Source organism: Bombus impatiens, unplaced genomic scaffold, assembly GCF_000188095.3.
Source record: "Bombus impatiens unplaced genomic scaffold, BIMP_2.2 scf_0670, whole genome shotgun sequence".
Taxonomy (NCBI): Eukaryota; Metazoa; Arthropoda; class Insecta; order Hymenoptera; family Apidae; genus Bombus; species Bombus impatiens.
The window spans coordinates 295,466-321,234 of NT_177089.1; the positions used below are offsets into that span (position 1 = coordinate 295,466).

The 25,769-nt window shown below is 37.1% G+C and overlaps 3 protein-coding genes across 11 annotated transcripts in view; 2 read left to right on the top strand and 1 right to left on the bottom strand.

Moving 5' to 3' along the window:
* Nucleotides 1-6: 6 nt before the first annotated feature.
* Nucleotides 7-7,159, top strand: LOC100740188. 8 transcript variants are annotated; one of them, XM_012389914.3, is made up of 10 exons: nt 7-427; nt 498-604; nt 1,019-1,154; nt 1,458-1,589; nt 1,717-1,797; nt 2,561-2,788; nt 3,218-3,421; nt 3,700-3,894; nt 4,066-5,342; nt 5,514-7,159. In XM_012389914.3, exons 3-10 carry the CDS (start codon nt 1,134-1,136, stop codon nt 6,130-6,132), a joined length of 2,757 nt encoding a protein of 918 aa, XP_012245337.1. In that variant the 5' UTR covers nt 7-427; nt 498-604; nt 1,019-1,133; the 3' UTR covers nt 6,133-7,159. The 8 variants fall into 8 exon arrangements, with proteins under 8 accessions (XP_012245337.1, XP_033178695.1, XP_012245336.1 ...); XM_033322804.1 differs by having other exon boundaries at nt 498-1,154; XM_012389913.3 differs by lacking the exon at nt 498-604.
* Nucleotides 7,160-10,066: 2,907 nt separating this feature from the next.
* Nucleotides 10,067-12,702, bottom strand: LOC100740305 (Golgi resident protein GCP60). Its single transcript, XM_033322807.1, has 4 exons — nt 12,279-12,702; nt 10,915-11,972; nt 10,769-10,828; nt 10,067-10,696 (listed from the first exon to the last, which is right to left on the bottom strand). Exons 1-4 carry the CDS (start codon nt 12,466-12,468, stop codon nt 10,595-10,597), a joined length of 1,410 nt encoding a protein of 469 aa, XP_033178698.1. The 5' UTR covers nt 12,469-12,702; the 3' UTR covers nt 10,067-10,594.
* Nucleotides 12,703-13,523: 821 nt separating this feature from the next.
* Nucleotides 13,524-25,769, top strand: part of LOC100740428 (probable beta-hexosaminidase fdl) — a 39,249-nt gene continuing 27,003 nt past the window's right edge. Inside the window, exons 1-2 of one of the 2 annotated variants that reach the window (XM_024370180.2) lie at nt 13,524-13,654; nt 13,800-13,999. The gene's annotated coding sequence lies outside the window, so the exon portion shown is untranslated. Of the gene's footprint in view, nt 14,000-25,769 lie in introns of both variants that reach the window. The other variant, XM_012389918.3, reaches the window with a different exon arrangement.

The window sequence follows — 25,769 nt, forward strand, 5'->3', positions numbered from 1 at the left end:
CGCTCACGCGACCGACCGAGCGTCCTGCGACTTCCGCTTCGACCGATTCGAACCCATTTTCACCGAGTTCTTCTTCTATTTCATCCAATTTGTCCATCGAATCGTTCGATTGTCGTAAACACGACACATTTAACGAGACATTCTCGTTCGATTGTTTCGAAGAATTTTGTTCATCGAGAAGAAAAATTAAGGATCAAGAAGAAACGAGTGAGATGAGAGACCAGAATGCCAGGAACGATGTGGAGGAAGAATTCAGAGATAAAAGGAGAGAAACGTACGATAAGTAGACGCCGTTCGGCGACGATCACCCTACGCGTCCCTTCTTTCTATCCCCCGAACGCGATCGATTTTATTCCTCGCCTTGGGATGAACGATTCTTCGTGCACGAGCGACTGATGGCTAACCTTTGAGCGCGGCTAACAGCAAGGTAAACATCGTTACTGCGGGCGACGATTTTTTAAACGCTTCAAAAGTGCCACTCTTCTTGTTGTTCCTAGCTTCTGATTATACAGACTCGGTTAAGGGCGATGGAAAATGGTTTTAGCCTCGTTTCGCTGATCGAGGTGGCTGATCGTGATCGATCCGTTGATCCGTTGATTATTTGGTACGTGGACTGGCTGGGGGAGTAATCGGGTGTACGTATAGCCGGAAACTGCTATAACTCGCGAAGTTAAAAGGCGGGAACGACGATGCTGGAAAGCAGCCGCGAGCGTGGAAAACATCGGTGAATCGAGGAACGTGTGTCGCGGTTTACCGTAATCCGGAGGATGCCGTAGCTCTCTGCCGGGAGTTCGGTGAAGTAGCGAGCAGTTTTTGAATTTTTGATTCGCGTACTCGTTGGAGACGGAAGATTCCCTCGGAGAATGACAGTTTCTGTTTCCTTCGGAAACGTATATTTTCCGAGTCGTATTCTTCTGGAAATACGAACGAAAGAAAAATTCTGTTTTTGATCGTTGCGATCTAGGATCGATTATCGAATCACGTTTCCCCGTCGAAGCAAACAATTAAATTCTTACAGCGCAAAGACCAGCATCGGGAAAGTAAGGAAGATCGAGGAGCACTCGTGAAATGGGAATATTCCAACTTTGATCGAAGAACACGTTCGAAAGTATCCTGGCTCGATTGTCTCAACGATGAATCGAGAAAACGAGGAAGTACGTTTAATCTTCTAATTTCAAAAAATACTTGGCAGAACGAGCATTCGAATTTCGTTCATTTTAAACGTCCCTCTCTTAACTCGTCTTTGCTTTGTTTTCCCTCCAAATTCTCAGTAATTTTATTACTTTTAACATGGTTATTAATTTTCACAACGTTACATTTTTTACTTTGTCATTATTTATAAAAGAAAGAGAAAGATGAAAAATTGACGAGAAATTTATGCGAAATTAATGGATAATATCTAATTCACGTTCGGAAGGTTTTTAGAAATAATTGTCTGAATGATAATGTCTCTGTAGCAGCGACCAGTCTCGCAAACGCTTTGCGGAGTTTTGCAAAAAGAACCAAGTTGCAAATGTTTGGTTCTGTCCGTGTTAATATACGGATGCCTTGCCGCAGTGACGTGGTGTAGATGCGCGAATGTCACCAAGGTACGTCACTTCCTCTGCATTACGGAAATCCAATCCGAGCATTGTACTACGAAAATTTAACAATTCGATTCACTTGACCGTTCGTAAATTAAGAAAAGAAGGGACTTTGAGTGGTAATTGTTCGTAGGTGATAATCAATTTCTCGAGGTACCCAATTAAAAGCACGAGACACGTGTCTCCCTGTGACGATAGCTACATATACATTCTCGTAAGTATATAGGAAAATCAATTCGAAACATCCATATTTATCACAGAAAAATCGAATTTTTCAAATTAGTTTGTCATAAAGATAAATTTAATCAACCCTGGAATATTCGAAATCGAAACGTGGATTTTCATTTAAAATTCGTTAAAATCAATTCTTTCCCCTTAAAATAATCTGAACGAGCAGCTTTCTGTAATCTGTTAAACGGCGAACGTAGTAAATTTTCATTCGCAGAGATTAAAGTCCATCTGACAAAAATTAACTTGTCTTGATCAACTTTTAATTCCATGAATTTTTCTTAATCTTAACTTTGAACTTTTTCCAAATTTCTATACTGGCTGTTCCAAGTTTCCCTAGCCAAACTTTGTCGGTATATTCCGTCTATATAAATACGTATAAACCAATAAATTGAATCTTTTATCGTTGTCAGTTTCGTATCGACAGAAACGGTGAATATTTTGGAACGGAATACGACCAGCCAAGGATTATATTCGACTTAAACTTATATTCGCCTTACGATATAATAACCGCTGTGTATTTCACATTTTTTCTTATAATTGTTTGTACATTTTTCTTATAACAATCTATATTTATATAACGTTCTATAAAGTTAAAGTTTGGCCATTAAACTCTGCAGAATTTTTTCGGACTTTTTATTAAAAGATAACTTGACGGATTAAAATCCAGAAAGTATCGTAAAGTGGAAATTACGAGAAGGGAAGGCGACAGGATGAGAATTTACACGAAATATTTCATTCTATTGCAGGTGGCATTCATGGGGATGCTGTATTTGGTCTATTTGGTGGAATGTTATCATTCACCGATCAGGATCGATTTGTTACACGCGGAGAGCCAGGATAGCGTGTTATTGAAGATCTTGCAGCTAAAGTCGGCACAACCGACCATCTGGTGGAAAGCTGTCTCGTACCATTACGTGCGACGTAAACGTCAAATTACCCGGTACAGAAACGGAGACAATTACACGACGACGCAGGTAACGCATAATGCGCAACGTGCAACGCATATCTCGTGATCCAGACGAAAGGAAGTCGCGGGATGGTAAATCGTTGATACGCTTCGCGCGAGCCTCGCCGAACCTTGTTGCGAGGACAGATGGACCATTCGCTCTTTCGCCTTCTTTCTTTGCTAAAATTCTTGCTTAATATTTATTTCTTCTGATATTACTAATAACTTTATACGATATCAACTCTACACCTATTACAAATTCATAATTTAAGGTACAAAGAATTTCTTACGAATAGGCTGCCGTGACGCTTGAGCTGGTTCGGATAACAATTCGACGAAAAAATGTTTCAAGCGAAAATTCTTTGGCATCAAAGGAGTGATTCGGCGATCTATACTTTTGCTCAATGGCCCATCTATCCCCGATTTATCCCTCTTTCTGACGCTTTTCGTTTTCCAGGTCTACTACGAAAGGATAAACACCCACGCCGCCACATCTTTCTACTATTACGACTACTGTGGCGTAAAGGACATCAGCAAAGAGTTGATCCTGAATCCAAAAGTGCCGATCACGAAGATCAATCTCAGCAAAGGATTCGCCTTCTCGAACATGAGATCAGCGACAGAGTTTGAAGAGGCTAGGTCGAGATTCTTCGCGGAACAAGTATTGGAGAAATTGAAATGAACCGATTGGATCGTGGATTTTTGTTTTTATTTTCATTTGTGCGAAATTTGAAATTTCGAAAGTAGAGTCCAGGGTATGGTACTTGAGTTTTACACTAAATGAAACGAATCTTTATCCAATTTCTATTTCTCTGATTAAGTCTATGGAAGACAAATTTGCGTAAGAATCCACGGTCCATGAATGATTACAATTCTTGATTGACAATTATCCAGTGAACGAGTGCGATTCAACGAATTAAGATGCCATATTGTTCGAAGGAACTGAGAGACGACTATATGGAGATGAAAGAAGGTCTAGATCTCGGATATAATTCAAACCCCACGATGCTGGTGGCTGTTCTTGGCAACCCTTGGTTCACTAATCGCTACGTCTATTGGTGCTTGAGTGCTCTATTGCTCAGCTGGCCTTTGAGAGTGATCATAGAGTACAAATCGCAGTATGCTGACTATCAGGTGAAAAGCTACTCCATCAACTACTACTTATAGTCGTAGTTCGTCTGATCTGAATCTAATTTAAATCCCAGATAAAAATGACATTATCTCGAACGATATGAACAAGTCGAGAAACATTTTGATCGATATCATCGAGTTGTCGAGTAACAGAAACGGCATTACAATTCTCAGATCACCAAGCTCTTCGGAATCAACTACGACACACCAAGCGGAAGCGAGCCAATACACGCATCCATGAGCCAACAAACTATCAACCAGCCCGGCTCGTACATGCTGGCACCGAGTTACAGCGAAGCGCTTCTCATGGACCCAGCACCGGACCAACGACCAGCCGAGTCCCAAGACGCAAGCAGAATGGAAATGGTGCCGAGTTATTCGGAAGCGTTACTCTATCAGCGAGCAGAACAAGGCTGCGTCGTAACACAGGAAGTGAACGAGGATTCGAACCGTCGAGTAACGTCGCGCGAATGTACCTGTCCCTGCCACGCCGTCTCCTCTACCTTCGAAATGAACGCGCAGGAAGAAGGATCCAGACAAGACGAAGAACACGGCCAATCGGTGGATCAGGCCAGACAGCCATTGATAGAAACCGCGATCGAAGTACACCCTTCGAATTGCACTTTGGTCAGCGAGACAGAGACCGGCAAGTGTGGAAGCTGCGGGAAATTCTTGGTCGAGGCACAGCTGGAGAGCTTAGAGATGTCGAGAAGCGAGTGTAACGTAGAAAACCCTGAGACAAGTTCGATGACGGGGTTGCAGAATGTTAGAAGAGGCCCGAGGATCAGTATGATGCCTAGAGACATGTCTGAACCGAATCTTAGGTCCAGATCGGAACTGATGGAAGTTGACACGAGATTCCTTAGATTGAACGGACAAAGCTTGAGGAACATTTTAGAGAGCGACCAGGAAGAAGAATTTGGTATCGAGGACAGAGTGGAAGAGATTAGTGAAGATAAGATGAGCGAGCCAGAAAAAGGAAGAAACTTCAGGTTATCCCTTTGTTTCCTCGATGAAGCCAATTCCAGGTCTACAGTGGCTGTAGACGCGAGTAGAGGCGCGATACCGAAAAGGATAGCCAGCAGAAGCAGAGTAATCGCGAATCCCATGTCGAACGAGACTTGCGGACTGCCCGATTCGACAACGTATTTTTGTCTCAAGTCGATTCTTAAACAGAATAAACGGAGATACACTCTGATTACCGCAAGGGAGCTTCAGAATCTCTCGGATAGGGAGGATGACGATGTGATCAGACGATTGGAGAATCGATCGTCGTATCACGAAGGCTGTATTCCGAATTCTGCTTCGAAGAACAGTGCTGAAGAAAAATTCGATCTGTTCTCGAGATCGAGAGAAAGCTTGGATGCAGCTTCTGGAAGGAGGAAGAAACAGTTATTGGAGAATATGTCCACGGATAAGAATGAAGATGGATCGAAACGTGAAAGCAACAGGTAAGTTCTTGATTAAGAAATTTGTTTAAAATTGGAAAGAAAATTGCTTAATGGCTTAGTACCAAGGCTTTATTTATAATCTATCTGGTTAAACCAAACTTGGTTAAACAAACCGAGACAACGAAACAAAGCTCAAAGAATCCTCCCACGAATTGAAATTTTCCCTCACAGAACTCTCATCTTTGCGAGTCCGATACAAGAAGTTTGTCCTGGCGATCCTTTCGGAGGAAAAGACGTAGTTCGAACGCGACAAGAAGTAGATTCCACCTCGCCAGACGAGTCACCAAACCACACAGTTCTCAGCCAACTCGGACGATCTCTCACCTGTGACCGGAAATCAGCTCGACGTCGATTCCAAGAGTCTCGTAGACAACGTTACTCGGACAGCTCCCATCCTTCTTCCTTTTCCTGTCCACCTGATCGTCAACATCCCTATCCATACGCTTTCTCGGCGTCCACAAACGCCGTGGACACCACAGAATTCGACAAGAACGTTCAACAAACCTCAGCTCGCGTTTACCAACACGCAACGTCTTTTCCACCTTACGAAGGATCGATTTCCGGCCACAGCGACAAATTTACCGATCAGCAAGCTACGATACACAGAATTTCTCCGATGAACCTTCCTAGGTCATCGAACAAGGCAGAACTGACCCGTTCATTGACCGAAAGACGAACGAAAACGGTTCGAAACAACGCGAATTTTCGACGAAGCTTTACAGGAAGAGTAGAGGATTACAGAACGGAGAACAACAAATGGGCGAATCTGAATATGGAGACGTCGTTATAACGAAGGGACACGAGATGATAACTATAAATATCCGTCCTGCCACTTTTCAACATCCTGTACATACAGCGTAAATGCGATTTAATCGGCCCCGCCTTTTCATCGAGCTGGAAGGTGCTCTCGAGTAGGAAGAAACTGATCTTTTGGTCGAACTTTGTTTTGCAATGATACCGAGTTTTGTGAATTTCCTTTGCAACATATAATACTTTTTAATTAGTCGAATCCAAAAGTATCTTACTCTTAAGGAGCGGAGATGCTTATTTTAAATTCGTTGTATATATTCCAAGGTTATATAACAAAATTCATGGATATTTTTTTCTTACATTCGTTCACGAAAATATTTCAACACTTGGCATAAAAATTTTCATGCCAAAAAGCTTTTCTTATCGAAGGAACCGTAAAATATTGCAATGAGACGCAATTTGTAAAAAAATATTCGTTATACGTTTTTAAAAAGAGTCACGAATTCGGTGTGCCTCAAAAACAAAGTTCAGCCGACTGTTTTGTTTTGAAATTCGAGCGTGAAACGCTGTCGATCTTGTCAATAGGGGTTGTGCCATGGACTGGAAAGAAAATTCTCTGTTTCTTAGAGGGATGCACCTTGCTAATGGTCGTGAGCGCGATTTATAATTGATCCAGCGTCAATTATGCGTGCAGTTTTTGCGCGAGCTTCATGAAATGAGAGATCCTCGAAGAGCTCTGCAAGATCTTTCAATATAAAATTCAGGGGTAGGAAATTTGAAAATGAGAGCTATTTGTATACAGGCGTTTTTATCCTGTTGTGTTAAGTAAGATAGCATGTTTATGGTTATGTCCATGGGGTTTCAATTATATTTAGATCGTATTGTTCCACAATTCTCCTCGATGAAGTGTTTCGATTTTCGGCTAGTAGGATGAGATTGAACTAATCCCTCGTTATACTAAATATATAGAGCATTTTATATAAAGTAAATTAATAGAAATTAATAGATCAATTACAAAACATTGCACTAGATTGTTCGTAAATTGTACGATTCTTAATGAACCACATTTAAAATATATTATAGCCAATATTAAGGCTGTATAAGGCTGTATATAAAAATTAAAAAGGAGAAAAAATATAATTTAATAGACATGAATCAAAAAATCACAGATGAAACTCTGAAAAATAATAACTGTCGTCAAAATATAAATAAATAAAAATTCATTGGCACGAAAACGTAAAGAAAATAAGAAGAATGTATATATTATGAGGGTTGGTTTATTCTTATCCTAACTTCAAAGTACCTCTATGTCCTTCAGAAACATAGAGTATGGAAACCATACCGTGAGGTTAATTCGTACGAACTTACTGTTCGTAAAAAATGTTCGCTCAAACATAAGCAAGGAAAAACACGTAGATTTTACAAACAAGAAGATATTGAAGCAAAGTAAGAAATATAGGAAATCGAAATAATAATCGAATAAATCGAAAAGGAAAAATCCGTGCCGAAAAACGATTGAAAGTTTTCGCTTCTCCGTGCACATAGAATTACGAAAAAAAGTACATAAGTATATATATATATACATATATACAATATACATACACACATATATATTTTTGTCTACATGTTTGCTCGCTGCAACAGAGAAGAAAGAAGCTATCCGTAATTCCGATCATTTTTACCGGTCTCTCGAAATTTTGACCGAGAACTTTGTATTTATTAGATATATATATATACATATACTATTATTATCGTAATATTATCGCGAGGAAACAAAACGCACCGTTAATGCTTTTAGGAGGATATTTTTCATATACGAATAATGTGTATTGATGCCAATTGCTAATCGTGATAATCATTGATAGAAGTCACTATATTAAAAGAAAATAATCATGGTATGATTAAGGGTCTAAAATTTTTCTTCCATTTTCCATTGTCTCTAAATGAACTAACAAGTCGACGGTGTATTCTTGAAAAGTATTTGATTATTATATTCTATATCTTTTACATAGTACATAGATAATATTGTTTAATATTCATTTGATGCATATGAGGCTAGTCAACGAAAGAATTAATAACCTTAATTATAGCATGATTATTTTTATCTAGAATAAATTAAACACACAAGATTCTGGTATCTGTAATATATACATGTGTTTGTACGTGTAATTTTACACGATGATTCGCCTTTAACGAAAAGCAAGATGAACTAATTGTAAGTGCTACTTATCAACCCATTCGATTTTAATCTATTTATTGATAGAAAAAGGATAACTAAATCTTTAATCGAAATTCGAATTCTTTCAAGAATAACGAAAAATGTGTATGAAATACTACATGATCGTATAAATCTTTTTTCTAATGTAATACTCAATTTTGACATTTATTCTGCAAAAAACGTATATTCGAATGGGTTGAAATTCGTTAGACGCATCGTAGAAATATCTGAAATTCGAAAATTCGAATACCGGTTAGCTGTTGAGTCTGTACTTACGATTTCCGGATTCTAATTACGAGAACACCGACAAAATTTGCTCCATAGTCACTAAATTTTCGTCCAGCTAGCAAAATCTTTCACAAAACCACCAAAATTTCCAAAATATCCCGATATTTATTCGATTTTCTACGCTACCGGATCACACGACGTACACACGTTCGCATTTCGAACTACCAAATCACCGAGAATCACAATTACGATGCGAGAATCGCAAGAATATCGCGAGAATCGCAATCAAGTCTCGCCTGTCATTTTAGCGCGAAATTCAAACGAACAAAAGCGTAGTTGAACCGCTATATAGATGTAGGCTTATTGCAATTTGTTGAATGACGATCGACGAAGCATGTGATAATGAAATTCGATACTCACGATGTATGTATGTATAAATGTTAAGCATCTCAGGATAACGCGTGTAACTACTTTTTAAGTTTAAAACGAACAGCGTATGACGAATTTTTTGCTCTGTGTACGATAGAACGTTCGATAAACACGTCTGACCAAAACTAACTGCAAAGAGGCACTTTCCGTAGCAGCGGATATCATGACTCGAATACATAATGCAGAAACTAAACGCAAAATATTTAAAAATACAGTTACATCGTGTTGGAATTTGATATGATATAATTAAAATATAAATAGTATAATTAATTAACACGAGAATTAAATTACAACTTAATAGCTGTAGAAAAATAATTTTATTAAATAGGATGCACATTGATTAACATCAGAATTAAACGTTAAAATTTGAAAGTGTCTCTTCCAACGAAATATTCGAGCCTTTAACGTTTGAGAATTCAACGTTCATCGATTCATAAGTTTATAGTGGCAGATATCTAGGCTTTAAGATGTAATCGACGATTTTGAACATTAACTATCCAAGTTTGAATAGTCGAATGGTGTTTATCCTTAAACGTGAATTGAACTTTGCGTTGTTACGAATCAACCATCCGTCAAAACATTTCGATTAAAAATGAATATTACGAAAATTTGGCTATAGCAAGAAAGAAATTGTACGCCAAGAAGGCTTTCCCGGATTATTGCTTAATGCTCACACGATCTGAAACCGTGGCATTGGAATACTCATTGCCATGCAATGTTTAAGAACATAAACGTACCCATGCCGTCTCAAAAAAAGTGCTCTTCTAAATAAAAAATTGTTAATATACGGTGAATTCTGTCCATTATTGCGCGATAATTGGGTAATGCGTTTACATGCGTTACGTACACGCATATTCGTTTGCGTAAAAAAGCCTGTAATTGTATACTGCTGCATATGTAATTATTATGATTATTATTAACGACGATATACAAATCATTCTTGTAAAAACAAAAAAAAAAAGAAGGAAACGATATGGTATAGTATAATAAACGTTGACACAAAAAAAGGAACTTGTTTCCTCGAAATATTTACTACTTTTGATTAATCTTTTACACACATATAAAAACCATTATGAGGAAAAAGTGAAATAACGAAATAGTTTGATTCCAATGTATTTTTCTAAAACGTGGGAGAGTATTAATAAAAGTATAAGTACAGACACGAATGAGATAATAACAAAGATGGGGTAAAATCTTTATCATAAAAAAAAATTATTACGCATAAAATGACCGATACATTACTGGCATATTATACAATCGAATATGACACTAATATGTCGGACTGTTAAAACAATTATTCGTGATACACGGTTTGCTGTTGTTACCGACGTTTATACACTTTACTTTTTTGTTTTACTTTGTTTTTTATAAACATCCATGGGAAAGGAAAAGATAGGAACCTTTCTTTTTTTACTTGTGCCCACTTTGCTTGCCATATTAAACAATAAAGTGTCTTTACATAACCATAATAAATATATATTTGTGTTTCTTCTTGTAAACACTTGGTGTGAACAGAAATAACATATAGGACTCTTCATTTAGTTGGACTAGCAATATTGGCAAATAATCGCATCAGGCTAGTTCTCAACGATAGTGAATTGCGCAGTAGATTTTTTTCTTAATAAAGCTAATTTTTCACATAACCATTTTGTGTGTAGTAGACTCGGTAATAAAGCGTCTTACTTCGCCAAAGTGAATATGTATTATCGAATTTAAGAAGATACACACCCTGTAATTGGAATATATAAGTACGATAATATTTACAAATATTACATTTTTTCAAAGATATATTTTCATTTACCTGCCCTGGGTATCTATGACTTCCTGCGTAGACTTCTTCTTGTGAATCTCTCCTGAAAATCTGCAAAAACAATTAGCATAAAAATACTAGAACCATGGAAATTTTATTTCTATTTCTAAAGTTAAAAGGTAAACTGATATATTTACAGGTATTATCACGCTTATAGGTGGTGGCAATGGTTTGTAATCAGACTGAATTATACCATTTGTTACTCCGCTTTCTAAATCATCTCTTGTTTCATATTCATCATCCTCTTCCTCTTCCTCTTCAGACTCACTAATATGTACTGATACTTGATTTGTTTCTGGTTTTGACCATTCAAAATATAGTCCAAAACCTATATCATAGCCATCCGTTGCAAATTCCCAAAATAAACACAAGCCATCTTCGTGCGTTGGCACCCTAACCGTTACGATTTCTCCATGACCAACTTTAATAACTGCATCACCATCTTCTCTCCTAATGAGTTGCTTGAAGGCATCTACACCCTGTCTAGTCCACATTTCTGGTGGAGCTATAGGTGGGTAATCATCTGGCAATTCATCAGAATCTTCTCTGTTCAATGTGGCCGTTTCATTTGTTTCTTTTGGCTCTTCCTTCTCAGCATTTTCTGTTGTGGCAGTGTTTATTTCTGGAATTTGATCTTCTATGACTAATTGGTTTTGATGTAATTGTTGCATGTACTGATGATAATGTTGTTCTTGCAACTGTCTTATTAGTACTCCTTGTTGCTCTGGATTGCCAGGATATTGTTGCTCCGCATACATTTTGAATTGGTAATATGTTTGTTGATTTAAGGCATCTTGAATTTGTCTCCTCTGTATTTCTTCCTTTAATCTAGCTTCCTCCTCTTTCTTTCTTTGTTCATCTAATTCTTTTAACCTCCTTTCTTCTTCTACTTTTCTTGCTTCCTCCTCCCTTTTCAACCTTAACTTCTCTTCGATATCCCTTCTTTGTGCTTCTACAACTGTTCTAAACAGGGGACATAGCTTGTCTAGCAAAACTATAAATCCTTCCATTGCCTGTTCCTTGGATATGTTTCCTAGATTTTGCCATGCTAAGCGTCTGTCCTTTCCAATTACATCCAATACACCCAAAGGTGGTGCATTCTCTGCAGTACATTTGCCATGCGTTACTTGCTGGGTAAAAGCCACTAGCTTTAATTTGTCTTCATAAGACAAATGGACAGCTTTGCCTTCCTTTTCTACAATTTTTACACAATTTATATAATTGACATGTTGACATCGAAGGAAGATAATATTATCTATACATTAAACTACTGATGGAAAGAAAACATAAGTCTACAAAATCAACAGTAAACTATATACATATACACCAATCAACAGTGAAGTTCTCATGAAATTTTATACTTCAAACTTTAGACGTGTTGGAAATATATAACATAACAATGTAACAGCACGTATCCGCACAGACATATGGTTTTTCTAACATAACTCAAAGAAGCGAATAGCGATACTATTTTAATAAACTGACAATATGATTGACTCACCTTTATAAAAATTGACTGCGATTTTGTACAGTTCCTTAGTTTCGAAACCCCATAGATGAGGCTCCCACCTCTTTCCACTCTCCTTGTCATTTTTGTTTTTCGCCAAGTCCTCCGCAGATATCGCCAGTTTCTCGATTTTCTGCTCTACCGAGGAAATGTCACCATTGGTGTCCGCCATTTGCAGTTGCATTGACACGTCAAATATTGTTAGAAGCACCCTAACCTTCTATTTCTAACAGTATGAAACATTTCAAAAATCTTTATAAAGATCACGCAACTAGACAACTATTGCACTTGTAGATACGTATCAGCACACGTTACATTTACAATAATGTTTGCATACGTATAATTTAGTATAATATTAATAGCCTAAACCCTTCCCTTTATTGGTCAATTGCCACATTGCCACTGTATTATACCGATTATGATATAGTATTATCAAAGTCAAATCGACTTTTATAAATCGATTTCTACATAACTAGAGCAATTGCGAAAAGAAATGTGAGCAATTAAATTAAATAAAACTGTTTAAAGAAATCATTTTCTAATTAAGCCATGTAATTTTTGTAGTATATAAAGTTCGTACTTTAAAATACGATTTTTAAATTTTCGCGGGTAATTCAAATGGTCTAAAGTGTATATCATGATCTCTTATATCTTCTTAATACAGTTTCTAAAATAACAAAGCACAAAAATATATAGCATAAAATGATATAAAATGATGACAGATAAGATACAGATAAGGAAGAAAAAGTTCTTACATTTCTGCCTTATAAAACCACATAACATGCATATGACACTTTCTTGTTTCTAACATTTAGAGAATAGGAAATACTTAATAGAGAAATGACAGCATGTACGTAAAGTAAATAAGTATGTATGTAAGTAAATTACAGCAAGCTGAAGATTCGCTTTATACGCGTAACAGAGACGCGTAATTACCAAATAAAAGCGTACCTATCATTGCCGGTTTAATAAAGGAAGAATTTTATATAACTATTGTCTCCACTATGTTCGACAATAAAAAAAAGTCTAAATATAATTTCCTCATTCTTCATATCGAATTGTGATTGTGTAAAGTGTAATCTTTTTTGAGGTCGGTATTTCAGAACACGTAAATACCATCCCCACAACCCATCCGTAATTCATTCAAAGCGACTTCGAAACCCACGATGGCGCTGCTAGTTCTCTTTTCTGCCTCCAGATGTCTCTGCAGTCGGGAGCAACACGTTCAGTCAGCGACCGAGTGTCGCGAGTGTAGCTCGTTAGTATTGTGACTGTGACTCGCTTATCTGAGCGTGCTGCTGAGCGTAATGTAGAGGCGCGGGAGAGGCAAAAGCGTACGGACGCTTTCGATTCCGTGGGAGATCTGGTCGGTGAGTGACGGACAGATGCGTGCGCGACGAAGTACGCTTCAGCGGCTTCGGTGTCTCGCTGATTTCGAGTAACGAAGTCGTTAAGAGCGCGTGCGGGCAGCAAATCGTGTGCCTCTTTTTTTCTTATTTTTTTTCGACATGGTAGGGATATACCGTTATTCACGAACGTTTCTCCGTTTCGATGCCTCCCCTAAAGCTGCATAAATCGACGGTATACCTGGTATACCCCGAACGCTAAGCCGAAGATCGATTAAAAGAGAAAAACCGGTTCATGGAAGTTTCCTCGTGGAGAGAGGACAACGCGGATAACGCAAGCTAAGAAGCTGTCCTGCGGAGCAAGGTTAGGTGAGTACACTTACCAATCCGGCACCGCTTTAGTCGCGTGGTACAAAGCGTTTCACGCGTTCCTCCCGCTGCATCGATTTTCGACCGCGTATTCCAGCCAGATTCTTGCCCTGTCAGCCCGTAGTTGGACCGTTTTTACGGTTTGTTGTCCCCTGTCGCGCGTTTGGCTAGCTTATAGAGACGCTCGTGTATATCGTACTATGTATACACGGACAAAGGCGTAACCTATTTACATGTATACGGGGTGACCTAGCAATCGTCCTACAATCGGCTACAGAATGACTCTACGTGAAAAAACAAGTGGAAAATGTAGAATACCATTTTTCCATATAATGCTCCGTTTTCGAGGAAATGGAGTTTAGAAATCTGTCAAATTAAACTTGGCCGATTACCATCTAGGTATGAGCAAATAATCGACAGCAGATTATTCTACATGTAAAAAGAAGTTAAAAACGTACGATAAAGTTTTTCCGTTGAAGGCCATATTGTCAGGAAAATAAAATTTGGACCTGTTTAATTGGAAACTGATCTAATAGATACACACGTGTGATAAATTTTCATAAATTATTTTTCTCAGCAAAAAAAGTATTACACGAACAATTTTATTTTATATTCTTGACTTGCTTCTTTACATAGAATCGTTCTATCGGCAATCGTACCACGATTACTGAGACACCCTGTAGTTACACGTACGGCCTCTGTACGCCGACACCTACGTGTGGCCATATCTTTGTGGGGCACAGGTGAATGGAAAGGACTATCCGCGATGTATGTTATGTGAGAGAAGTTCTCGAGGAAGCGTGACGTGACGCGGTTCAGTAGGACGCGATCACTTTGGAGGAGGAATTGATCGGGTCGCGTTCAGAGCAGCGGCCGTTACTGACACTCTAATAAATCTGCGGACCTTTAAAGGTTTAAAACCTGATACAAATCGATGTTTAAATGCATCGTGATTACCGCTCATTCTGCGAAGAGTTTCGCAGAGGACGCGAACTCCGTTTGCATACAGTACTCTGCAAAAGTCTTAGACCGTTCACGATAGGAATCTTTTAATGGCGATTAATTGTGTTTTTAAAGAATGTCTTCGCATGATGTTATACAGAGATGAATATTACCTGTTTGCTGTTCCTTCTGACCCATACATTTTTTAGAAATAGTTGAGCAAGTAGGCTTCTACATTAGGAACGTCGTGTATCATATTGTTTTGTTTCAAAGCCACTTTGCATTTCCAATCTTTTTTAGTCATTGGTATTCATATTTTATATTCATTCATATTTTTCATTCATTTCCATTATATTCGTTCGTTCATATTTTTATATTTATATTTTATATTCATATCTATATATAATATTAATATTTTATATTTTTACCAACGCGAGATGCGATTAAAGTCAACCGCAAAGTGGTTGTTACACTCGCTGTATTCACTTATCTCGTCGTGTTTTTAAACCAAAGATTCCGTTAATTTAATTAGGACAAAAACGGAAATACCAGTCACAATTACGATCTAATTCACATGGAACTTTTTTAGAAATTATTTTACGTACGAATTTTCACTATTTCGCTTCCTTTTATCGTCTCACGGGTCTCATTTAATACTATACAACAAATATTATTTTAATATCTGTTATTCATGGAAATGTTAACGAAAAACAGGCGAGTTTTAAAATTTGGAGCAATTTACAACGTGAAACGTTTCATGTGGAAAAAAGTCGACTAATGTTTTTCAAGCTACCGACAAAAGGGATCGCGGGGGAAAAAAGGAATAAAAACGCATCAGAAACTCGTTACCAGCAGCCAGTCGGTAGTTTTTTTTTTCGTTTTTCTGAAAACGATTCCATTGTGTTCCACGTCGAAACGAAAATCCAGCGAACGCGCATCCTTTGTTAATATTTACGAGGCATGTAATTACGCCAGATCGGCCGAATTTCATTTGGCTCGGATTAATATTACCACGCTTGCATCGAAATTAGAATTCTGCGCTCGAGTCAATCGTATTGATACAATCGCACCGATCTTATTCCGATTAATATCGCAGAAGAAACGTAAAATTGGGTTTTTACTAAGACAGGAAAATTTTCAAAAATATTATATACGATGTCCTGAATTTGTTTCGATGATTGTATACTTTATATATTTTTGCGAATCAAAGCTTCTTGGGATCGAATATAGTTTTTGTAAAGACTGTAAGAAATTTTCAAGATAAGAGATTTAGGGATCATGCGCAAGAATTTCGACGCATTAAATCGCTCGAGAAATTGAAATCGGTCTTCGTAAAGGTGAAAAGATTTAAAAAATTTGTTCGCGTACTGTCTCATCCGACATCGTTCTAAAATGGAAAATCACGAACAAATGTTCAGAGCAACGAATCTAAAGCCTGTTTAACATTTCTCACGTTCGTACCACGTTAACATTTTCTCCTATTTTTTCATCATTATTTAATTAATGCGCTCATGACACGACACCAGGAAATGATGGTTAATTCAATTTAAACGCGGCAGAATCTGGGTTAGTTCCAGATTAGAATTAGATTAAAATTAAGTTAAACCTCCACGGGGCAAACTGTCGCCGTGTTTCCGGGAAATTTCATTCTACAAAGATAACCTTGTCGGCAAATCGTTTACACGTCTCTCAACAACGATGGTATCGAAATTAACATTTTTATCGTATTCCTTTTTGATCTCCAACTAGACAATCTATATATATGATGATTCGAAGCAGTTGGTAGCGTTTGTGCATTGTCGACCCAGAAATTTTTTGGCACGGTAAAATTCGGACATCTACTTTGCTAGCGCACCAAATTTGAGGACACGAAACGCAACTTAAAAATACCCAACAATATGCGATCGTTTCTAACTGACAGAATACAACATGAAAAGACTAAGTTGCCTAAAAGAAATAGATATACGTACATATACAAACTGTATTAATTCGTTAACTATTTTAGAGCTATCTAAATATTTGCTAATTAACATTACAAACTATGGTTACCAAATTAAGCACGTAAATACCATTTAAATATTTAGACATGTAAGTAATACTTGTAATTATATTAATATCCTACTCACTAATACCCTACCAGCAGATGTGACGATAGAAAATAAATAAAAAAAAAAAAAAATTGCAAGCACAAGAATTGAGTAGGATGTAGCTTCCGTAGACAGAAACGAAAATTTTGAATTAGGCTTGCTATCGTATTATCGTACTATCGGGACTTTGGTAGGTTAAGCTTCCGTAATTTTCTTTCGAAGAGATCGAAGAGACGAAGAGCAAACCGTGAAACGTAGTACCGTAAGTTTCGCGTTTTAAACGCAGTCATACGTAGTGCAATTATTAATATTCGTTTCCTGTAAAAAGTTGGAATTATCTTTTGCGTCTGATAACAGAAATGCAGGAATTCTCAAAGATAAAGAGACAATTATTTCCCAACTCGTTCGTTCCGAATTCTTCTTCATTTTACCAAGCTGTTCGAAGGTCGATACAACGTGACTGATGGAAAACAGACTTTGTCCTACCCTGTCAAGTTTTACATCAAGAAACACCATGACAAGATTTTATTTATGTAAACCATTGTTTATACCAACGTCTAACGAGGTGCATTATCAACGTTGTATAATTAATTTGTCGATGTAACGAATCGGAATAAAACTCTGCAATTTGCGAGCTTTCAATCGGCGCATCTGCAACTCAGGACGTATTTTATAGCGAGGACCTCGAGTTTTGCAGGCCAAGCACCAGAAGACGGTACAGTCTGTTTAATCGAGTTTGAGCCTGTTGGCCAGTCACCTTCCAATTCCATTTACGAAGCAACGCGGCAGAGTCAATTCCCTTTAATAAAATCTTCCTACGAATGCAAGCAACGCGCAGTTTCTACGTTTCTTATCTGTCGACGAAAACAAGAAACGTTGCAGAACTTTTTATCTAAAAGCGAGGCTCTGAAATATGGCAACACCAATCCGGCGATCGTAGACGAACGCCGGTTACGTTTTCGTCATTTTTCGAACGAACAAGTTTAGAATAACAGGTTTCTTAGATAGAAGTCGACTCTCTGTTCTGTAACTCGCTGTATGGTAGGCATCGTAACAGTAGTCGAAGAATGAAGCTGAGTCGAAGTCCTTTCACATTGTTTGAAATATATACGAAGAGGGTGGATCGGGGAACTAGGCCAGGCTCGAGTTCCTTTCTCGGTGAATACGAAGGAAATTCGCAAGAAGGAAAATAGTATAGCTTCTTATGATTGTATCGTTCGTCGAGAGATGAGTTCTCGTTGGGCATCTTGAAGAGATCTCGGGAGAATAGAACCCTGCGGATCAATAAAATTTTCGCTGGAAATTTATAATTTTTGTTTTATCCGCAATTTTTAATTAAAATGTACCTTATAGAAACTGATCTAACTTATAATCTTCTTTTTTCTTTCTTCCTTTTTTTTCTTCTTTTTTTTTAAGTGTCCCTTTATCGAATATTCCTAATTTTATACTTACAATTATTTACGTTTATCTTATGGCAATACTTTAACACAATGCGCGGATTTCGACGTATTTTTCGATGCATTTATCATAATCGCTAGAGTAAATGTTAATGTTGTATCGGTATAAAATCAACTGTTGATACTTGGGTATAGGTAGATTCAAAGGATGTCTCCTTCCGAGGCTTCTAGATAAACCAAAGTAACAACTTTCGCAAGTTGGTTCTCGTAGCCTTTTATACCGTGTTCATGTGCTTTGGAATATCTTTTAATTTCCTGTTGGAATTTTTTCCTTGTGTTATCTGTTATCTGTTCCTGTTTCTTACATATCACGGTGCATTTAATATACTTCTTGGAACAAACGATCGCAGTAGACTGTCTATTTTCTTTACTTTAGGATATTTGACAGCCATGCTCCAGATTTGAATTCAATATGTCCATATAGGTTTGGCGATGGTCTTGTATTATAGATTCGCAGTTTACTGTTTGTATTCAGTTTGGAGTTGCTGGTTATGAAACAGTTCATAATTTCCCTGTTACTTTTTATTTCTTTCGTTTTCTCTCGCCTGTGTATTTTCCAGATTAGTTTGTTGTCCAAACAAAGACCAAAATATTTGAGGAAATTTGTTTGCTGGATTTCTGACTTACGAAAGTTGGCCCTTTTGTCTTTTCTTCCTTTAACGTAAAAGTCACGTGTGAGCATTTTATTGACTTCATTGTGATTTCGTTACCCTCCGTTCAGTCTTCCAACCTGTGACGTAATTTCTAATTTCGTAATCTGATTTATAATTAAAAGATCTGTAAAAAGAAAGGTGTTCTTCCTTAAGGTTCTTCCATTTCGAGAAATAAACCAGCGTCTGGCTGGTTTTGAGCGATGATATAAGTATATACCTGTTATTAGAATTTCCATATCTTGAAAATTAGTGCTCGTAGAATTGTCAACTCACCATAATTCTTGTCGTAAATCTAAATTCTGTTGAAACCGATAACCCTGGACAGTCTTTCGCAACATCAAAAAATGAAAAAACCAGCGAAGAAGAAAAATACACGGACTGATAAATTCTCTCCCCCTCCCTCTCTCTCTCTCTCTGCCTCCATTTCTCTCTCATGTAGCACATTCTCATAATTGTTCTTGACCACCCACGTAATATGGGACGATCGTGCAGCCACACAAGGAAGCAGTTCCGCGATGAGTTGCACAATTAATAACATTGTTCAAGGTTTTGAGGGCAATGAAATCGAGCGCAGTATCGGAAGAACGTACTTGGCCGGATTTATTGAACGCGTGCAGGCATGATAAAGTCTTTGACGCAGAAACTAGTCAATAGCAGTGATAATAGCTCCGTCGAAACTTCGTTTATCATGGTTGACTAATGAATCGCAAACACAAAGAATTGCTCTCCTTTTACTTAGAAACGAAAACATTTATTTATTTATTATTTATTTAATTTGTCAATACTTATCTACTTATCTAGGTGGTTAAATCGTTCGGTAGAAAATTACAGAACAATATAAATCAAAGAAGATAGAATTCGGTGAATTTTTAAATCACAGTTACCCGTAACAAATAAACTTATCGTTAATTAACGACTTATTTACAATATTTCAAGCGTAGAAACGTTATATTCGCTTGCAACTATCTACGAAATTATTTGCTTTAAACGCAGCTTGATTATAAACGGGTTAAAGTTTATCATTATTTTAATGAATTTATGCTAACAGCAAATCATTTGATGACGCTTTAATAGCCATAAATTGCGTGCTTTTTAATTTCTGCCTGATTTATTGTCCAATAATTACCTCTGTAATATTTCTTTATATTTTTCTTCCTCCAAAAGGAATGTCTGAATTATCGATTCGCTTTTACTTCTATGCTTTATCATTACGAATTTAAATGTCGAATTTATTGCAATATCATTTGACTACGTTTTATCGTATTATTGTATTTCATTAATATTCATCCACTGTTTTATGCATTGTAAAATGTCCGGATATTGATTAGCGATAACGTATATGCATTCTCTGCACGTTTACGCCTTTAAACTTTTCATAGATGCATAAAACTCTGCAGTCTAATAATAATTAGCTTACCTGATCGTATTTTAACCAAAGAATAACGCGATACGGGAACCGTTATTTTTCCGATAATCGATCGAACAAAACTATTTGCTAGTAATTCGTGTTATTAAGTTCTTCCCACGAGCATTTTCCAACGATATTGTTTAAAAATGGCAAATAATTGGAAATACTATAATACACGCGCCTTGGTGGCTACTTCGTTATTCGACGACTGGCCTTGTAGCTACCGAATGTGTTTCGCTTTTAAAGGAAATTGCAAGACGGTCTTGGTATAAATCGTGAGTTTATTATCGTTCCAGCGAAACAATTGTTCCATGAAACTGGAATGCCTTGGAACTTTGTACTATTTAATTTCGCATCGATTCGTAATTTATTATCACGTGCTGTCCTCGTTATAACATTTCGCTTGTTTCTGTCTCTTAACGTTGGCTTGAAATTTTACTCGAACGTAATCTTCGGAAACGTAGAACTTGAAAATTAAAGGACCGATAAATAACTTCAATACATAAATTTGTTTATCCGTAGAAGATTAAAAACCCCGATTAAATATTACAGATAAATATTTATGGCACCTACCTTAAAGAACACAACATAGCTTCGATGTTTTTGTAGAAAAAGAGATACCATCGAGAATCAATTGGCTTTTTATTTAATACCAATGAATCTTTGTTTGGGATAATTTTATCGTAGATAAACGATAAATAACATAGCAACAATTTGTATTTGTATATAAAACGTACGAATTGTTTGCAGAATATTTTCCCAAATGTAACAAAATAAGTAATTAAATTTCCTTTTTTAAAAAGTGGCCATTTAATTTCCGATTACGATGAATAGTTATCTGGCGAATTCGTGAATTATCCTTTCGATTGCAGCGATTTCGCGCGGCACGGGCTTTCCTTGCTAAAATAATTACAACACGGTTCTTTGTTAGTCGCTTTCACCGTTTCGAGGGCATACACGAGACGAGGAAACGGCTCGAGACGATCTTGGCTCGCGTGCCATTGTCTTTTCCGCTAGTACTTTCGTGGATCGGTTATTTGTTCAAGCAACTCGTCTATCTGAACCGAAATGGAACGAGTTTCTTATCCGGCTCGTGAACAGAACGCATGTTAGACCGACAAAAGTTAATTCGTTTCGTTTGCCTTCGGTTACTTCTTCTCGTGTAATTTTAATATATTTTACACCTCTGCTATTACAACCCTTAGAAATTAATCTCACAGAGAACAATGATTTCTGTGTAAATATTCTACGAAGGTATCCATATTTGTCATGGAAAATTTTACCACTTTCTTGTACCGCGTAAAACTTCATCGACGATTCAAATACGTTTTCTCGTAATTAGTTGGCTCGGCAGGAAAGGATTCGTCTTCGTCTCGCTGAGAAAATATTTGGCTTTTTCTTACTGTACAAACCGGTTCAACGTAAAATTCAGAGAATCAAAGTCACATGGATACGTTTAATTTCACATTTTCTAGGTTTTGGCTTTTATGAAATTTCAGAATTTTTTTTTTTTTTTTTATTTAATATTTCACATTCACAATTTGTCCACAATTTGTCCAATTTGGACATTTGGTAGAATTTTTTAGCTGTTTGATTATCATGTGGGTGGCTACCCCCAGTGGGGGTACCATCTTCGTGTTTGTTAGGTTATATTCTTTATGAAATTTCAGAATGTCTTAGATTTATTTCAAGGTAATTTCAGAGGCATATCGAGCCTCGCTTAGGTAACAACGATGACAATTTAAAAACAATCCAATGGATTATTTATAAGAGAGCTGGAAGATAATAGTAAATATTTATTCGTCAGACGTTTCTGCGAGTATTCGAATACTTTCTTCGAATACTCTACACCTCGTGGCAATAAAATAATATCTAAACGTTCACGAAGATACTTAGATGTACAGAACAGCGTTCTTCTTCAAATAAGAGTGGACTAGAATAAAAGACGAGTAACACGCTTCACGAAGTCGCCTGAATCGAAAATATCCTATTAAGTGATAGGAAGAAAATACGAGAAACCAACGGAACAAGGGGTGAATAGGGTGGAAGTCTGTGAAAAGCCAACCGGTTTTCTCCGGTTCGTTGTTTAAACCCGAAATCCAGCGACGTTGTAAAACACGCGATTATTCTGTCGTCGAACGGTCGACGTGGATAATGAATCAGACGGTGGCACCATTACGGCAAGGCCAATTAATCGAAACATATTACGTTCCTGTTTGCAGTGCGTCAGAAATATACGCGAACTCGTACGACCTGTTTCTCGATTTTTCACGGCCTGTGAATATGCGTTAGACGACACGATACGTACATTCAATGGTCGATTATTGAAATTACGTTAATTGTATTCTACAAGTAGAAAATATTATGCAAGTCTTCTATTTCATATCCTTTGGCTTGGAACGTTGGTAGAAAATTTCCTTGTTTACCGGAGTTGGAGTAATTTGACAAATTCCAAAGCGATACCATAAATGAATTGTTAGATATACGAGAGGCGATCGATATCTAAGTAAAGCTGAAAATATTCGAAAACCATAATCTATTGAAAATCAGGTTTCTGGGCTTATCGAGCCTCGTTTAGGTAACCATAATCACAATTTAAAAATAATGGAATGGATTAGTTATGAGAGAGGCGAAAGATAATCGTAAGTTACGATCGATATTATAGCAAACACTGATTCATAGAAATTTTTCAAATTTCCTCGTTTACCGGATTTGACAAATTCCAAAGCGATGCCGTAAATGAATTGTTAGATATACGAGAGACGATCGATATCTAAGTAAAGCTGAAAATATTCGAAAACCATAATCTACTGAAAATCAGGTTTCTGGGCTTATCGAGCCTCGTTTAGGTAACAATAATGACAATTTAAAAATAATGGAATGGATTAGTTATGAGAGAGGCGAAAGATAATCGTAAGTTACGATCGATATTATACCAAACACTGATCGATAGAAATTTTTCTTGGTACAATCGGTTTCTTTCCTCTCGAAGAAATAAGCCTTCGAAGAAGCGAAGCACGGGCTTACAACATCGCGGATCGTTTCACAGCTCGTTTTACGATTTCCTCTTTCGTAACGTTCCGTCGTGACAAAAAAGGTTGCTTTAACGGGCGTGAAATAATTTATTGTCACGAATGGCAATCCACTTTCGCAGCCGACCGGAAATCGTCGAACCGTTCACGAGGGTAGTTGCTGAACTTCCGACCCTCCTTCTTTTCCAACCGACAAGATCGGAAAATGATTACACGCCGAAACTTTTCTACTCTCGATCACGAACTTTTAAATAAGGTAGCCGTGGATCTCGTAAATAATTCCATTCCAGATGATAACGAACGACCTACGATCAACTTACCATATTGTAATAATTATACTGATATTACGCGATTTAAAGGTTATTTAAACGCCTGTATACGTAGATATTAGAAATACGATACTTGAGATACCATGGAGTACACGTTACCCTAATTACAGAGGCTCGTGAAAGTATTTGAACTGTTGTTAAAACACTCGATGAACTACCGTTATGCGTAATACGAAAGATCTTGCAATTTTATCAGCTCTATAACGAGATACGACTATCATGATTTCACTCTATGCACAACGTACACAACTACGCTTGAATCACGAGGAAAAATACACGGATATCGATAAAAAATAAAAATATAATCGAGGCAGAAATTGAAGATAGTTTGAGACGATTTAAGAGAAACAATTTCTTCTTTTAATTTATCAGGTAGGATTTTTTAAATAATCGCGGTTAAGAAAAGAAAATAGAAAAACATTATTTATGCAAAAGACTTGAGCGTAAAACAAAGTTATATTAATACGTATCGTTTTATTATACGCTATGGAGGAAACATATGAATAAACAAATAAACTAATTTGTCGGTTAATGGCATTAGCTGTCTCGAGGGATTGTCACAAACTCCGCGGTGATTAGTTTTATGCTAATTTTGCATACTGCTCGACGATAACATATCGTTTATCTTGGATTGCAATGTGTATCCGGTCCCGACGTCACACGTTTCGGAATTCGTTGAATGAAATAACTATAGATAAGCAATAACTATCTGAAACACGGGAATACACTTCGAAATTAACTTGTCACCGCGTAATCACTGACATTAAGGAGACAATTTACATGCTTGTATTATAATTATAACATGTTATTTAGTCTCTGACTGATAAGCCAGATAATAATTCATTACACTTGCAATTTTAAAGTGGAATATTATCATTTCGTTATATACTATATCGTTACTAAAATGTGCTTATGATTTTATGCTTTAACTGATATTTTATTTGCTTGATAAGAAATTGGGAATAGATTAAACTATCTTTCCTCCGCAAGACAAATATTTCTAGATAATTCGTCGGATATTCGTCGTTTGTTAATTTTCAAAAGGAACAAGTCTTACGCTCGAATCGAATAATTCATATCGCTGTTTTTATCTATTATCGTATCTATTATCAGAAGAGATATTACGAATTCGCCGTTGTTCAAAGCACGATATCGAGTCACTTCGTTTATTTATTATTTCTCTATTTCGTCCATTTTACCAGATTGATTTTCTTCGATTAAAAGAAAACGTTCGATATTTTCGTCGCTATCGGAACCTCGCGATATTTTCCTTAATTTTCTTTCCCTTGCTTTCACCATTGAAACTAAAAATATTCTTTTCGGAACGAGAATAAATCATCGAAGAAATGTGGCAAATCCAAATTCGTGGAATTTCTCGCCTCTCAGAGAACGATGTATTAAATCCTCTCGCTTATCGCGCAATTTTGTCAGATTGGTTTCCTTCGATTAATAGAATCGTCGCGCTGCACATTTTTATCGATATCCGAACCTCTGGCCAAAATTTCTTTCAATCCTTTTTCTCGTGTTTTCCTCGCCGACAAAAGAAATATGTTTTCATAAGCCGTTTCGAGGACTCCGACCAGCCGCGTTAACTAACACATAGACGAATTCGCGACACTCGATCAGCTCCGCGAACGACCATAAACGAAGGCGTAATTCATGCCCGCCTAAAGTGGTCTTTAAGCTGATCAACGATATGGTTGAGGACCACTAAAGTGGCCTTCACTTGCTGAAGGATAAGATCATCGATTTCTTGCGCTCTCTGCGTACTATTTCAGCCGATGAGAAGTTTAACGACGATCGCGATCTGTCCAACGGATATCGTTGTTTCTGTCTTTTTATTTACGCGAATTTACGCGATT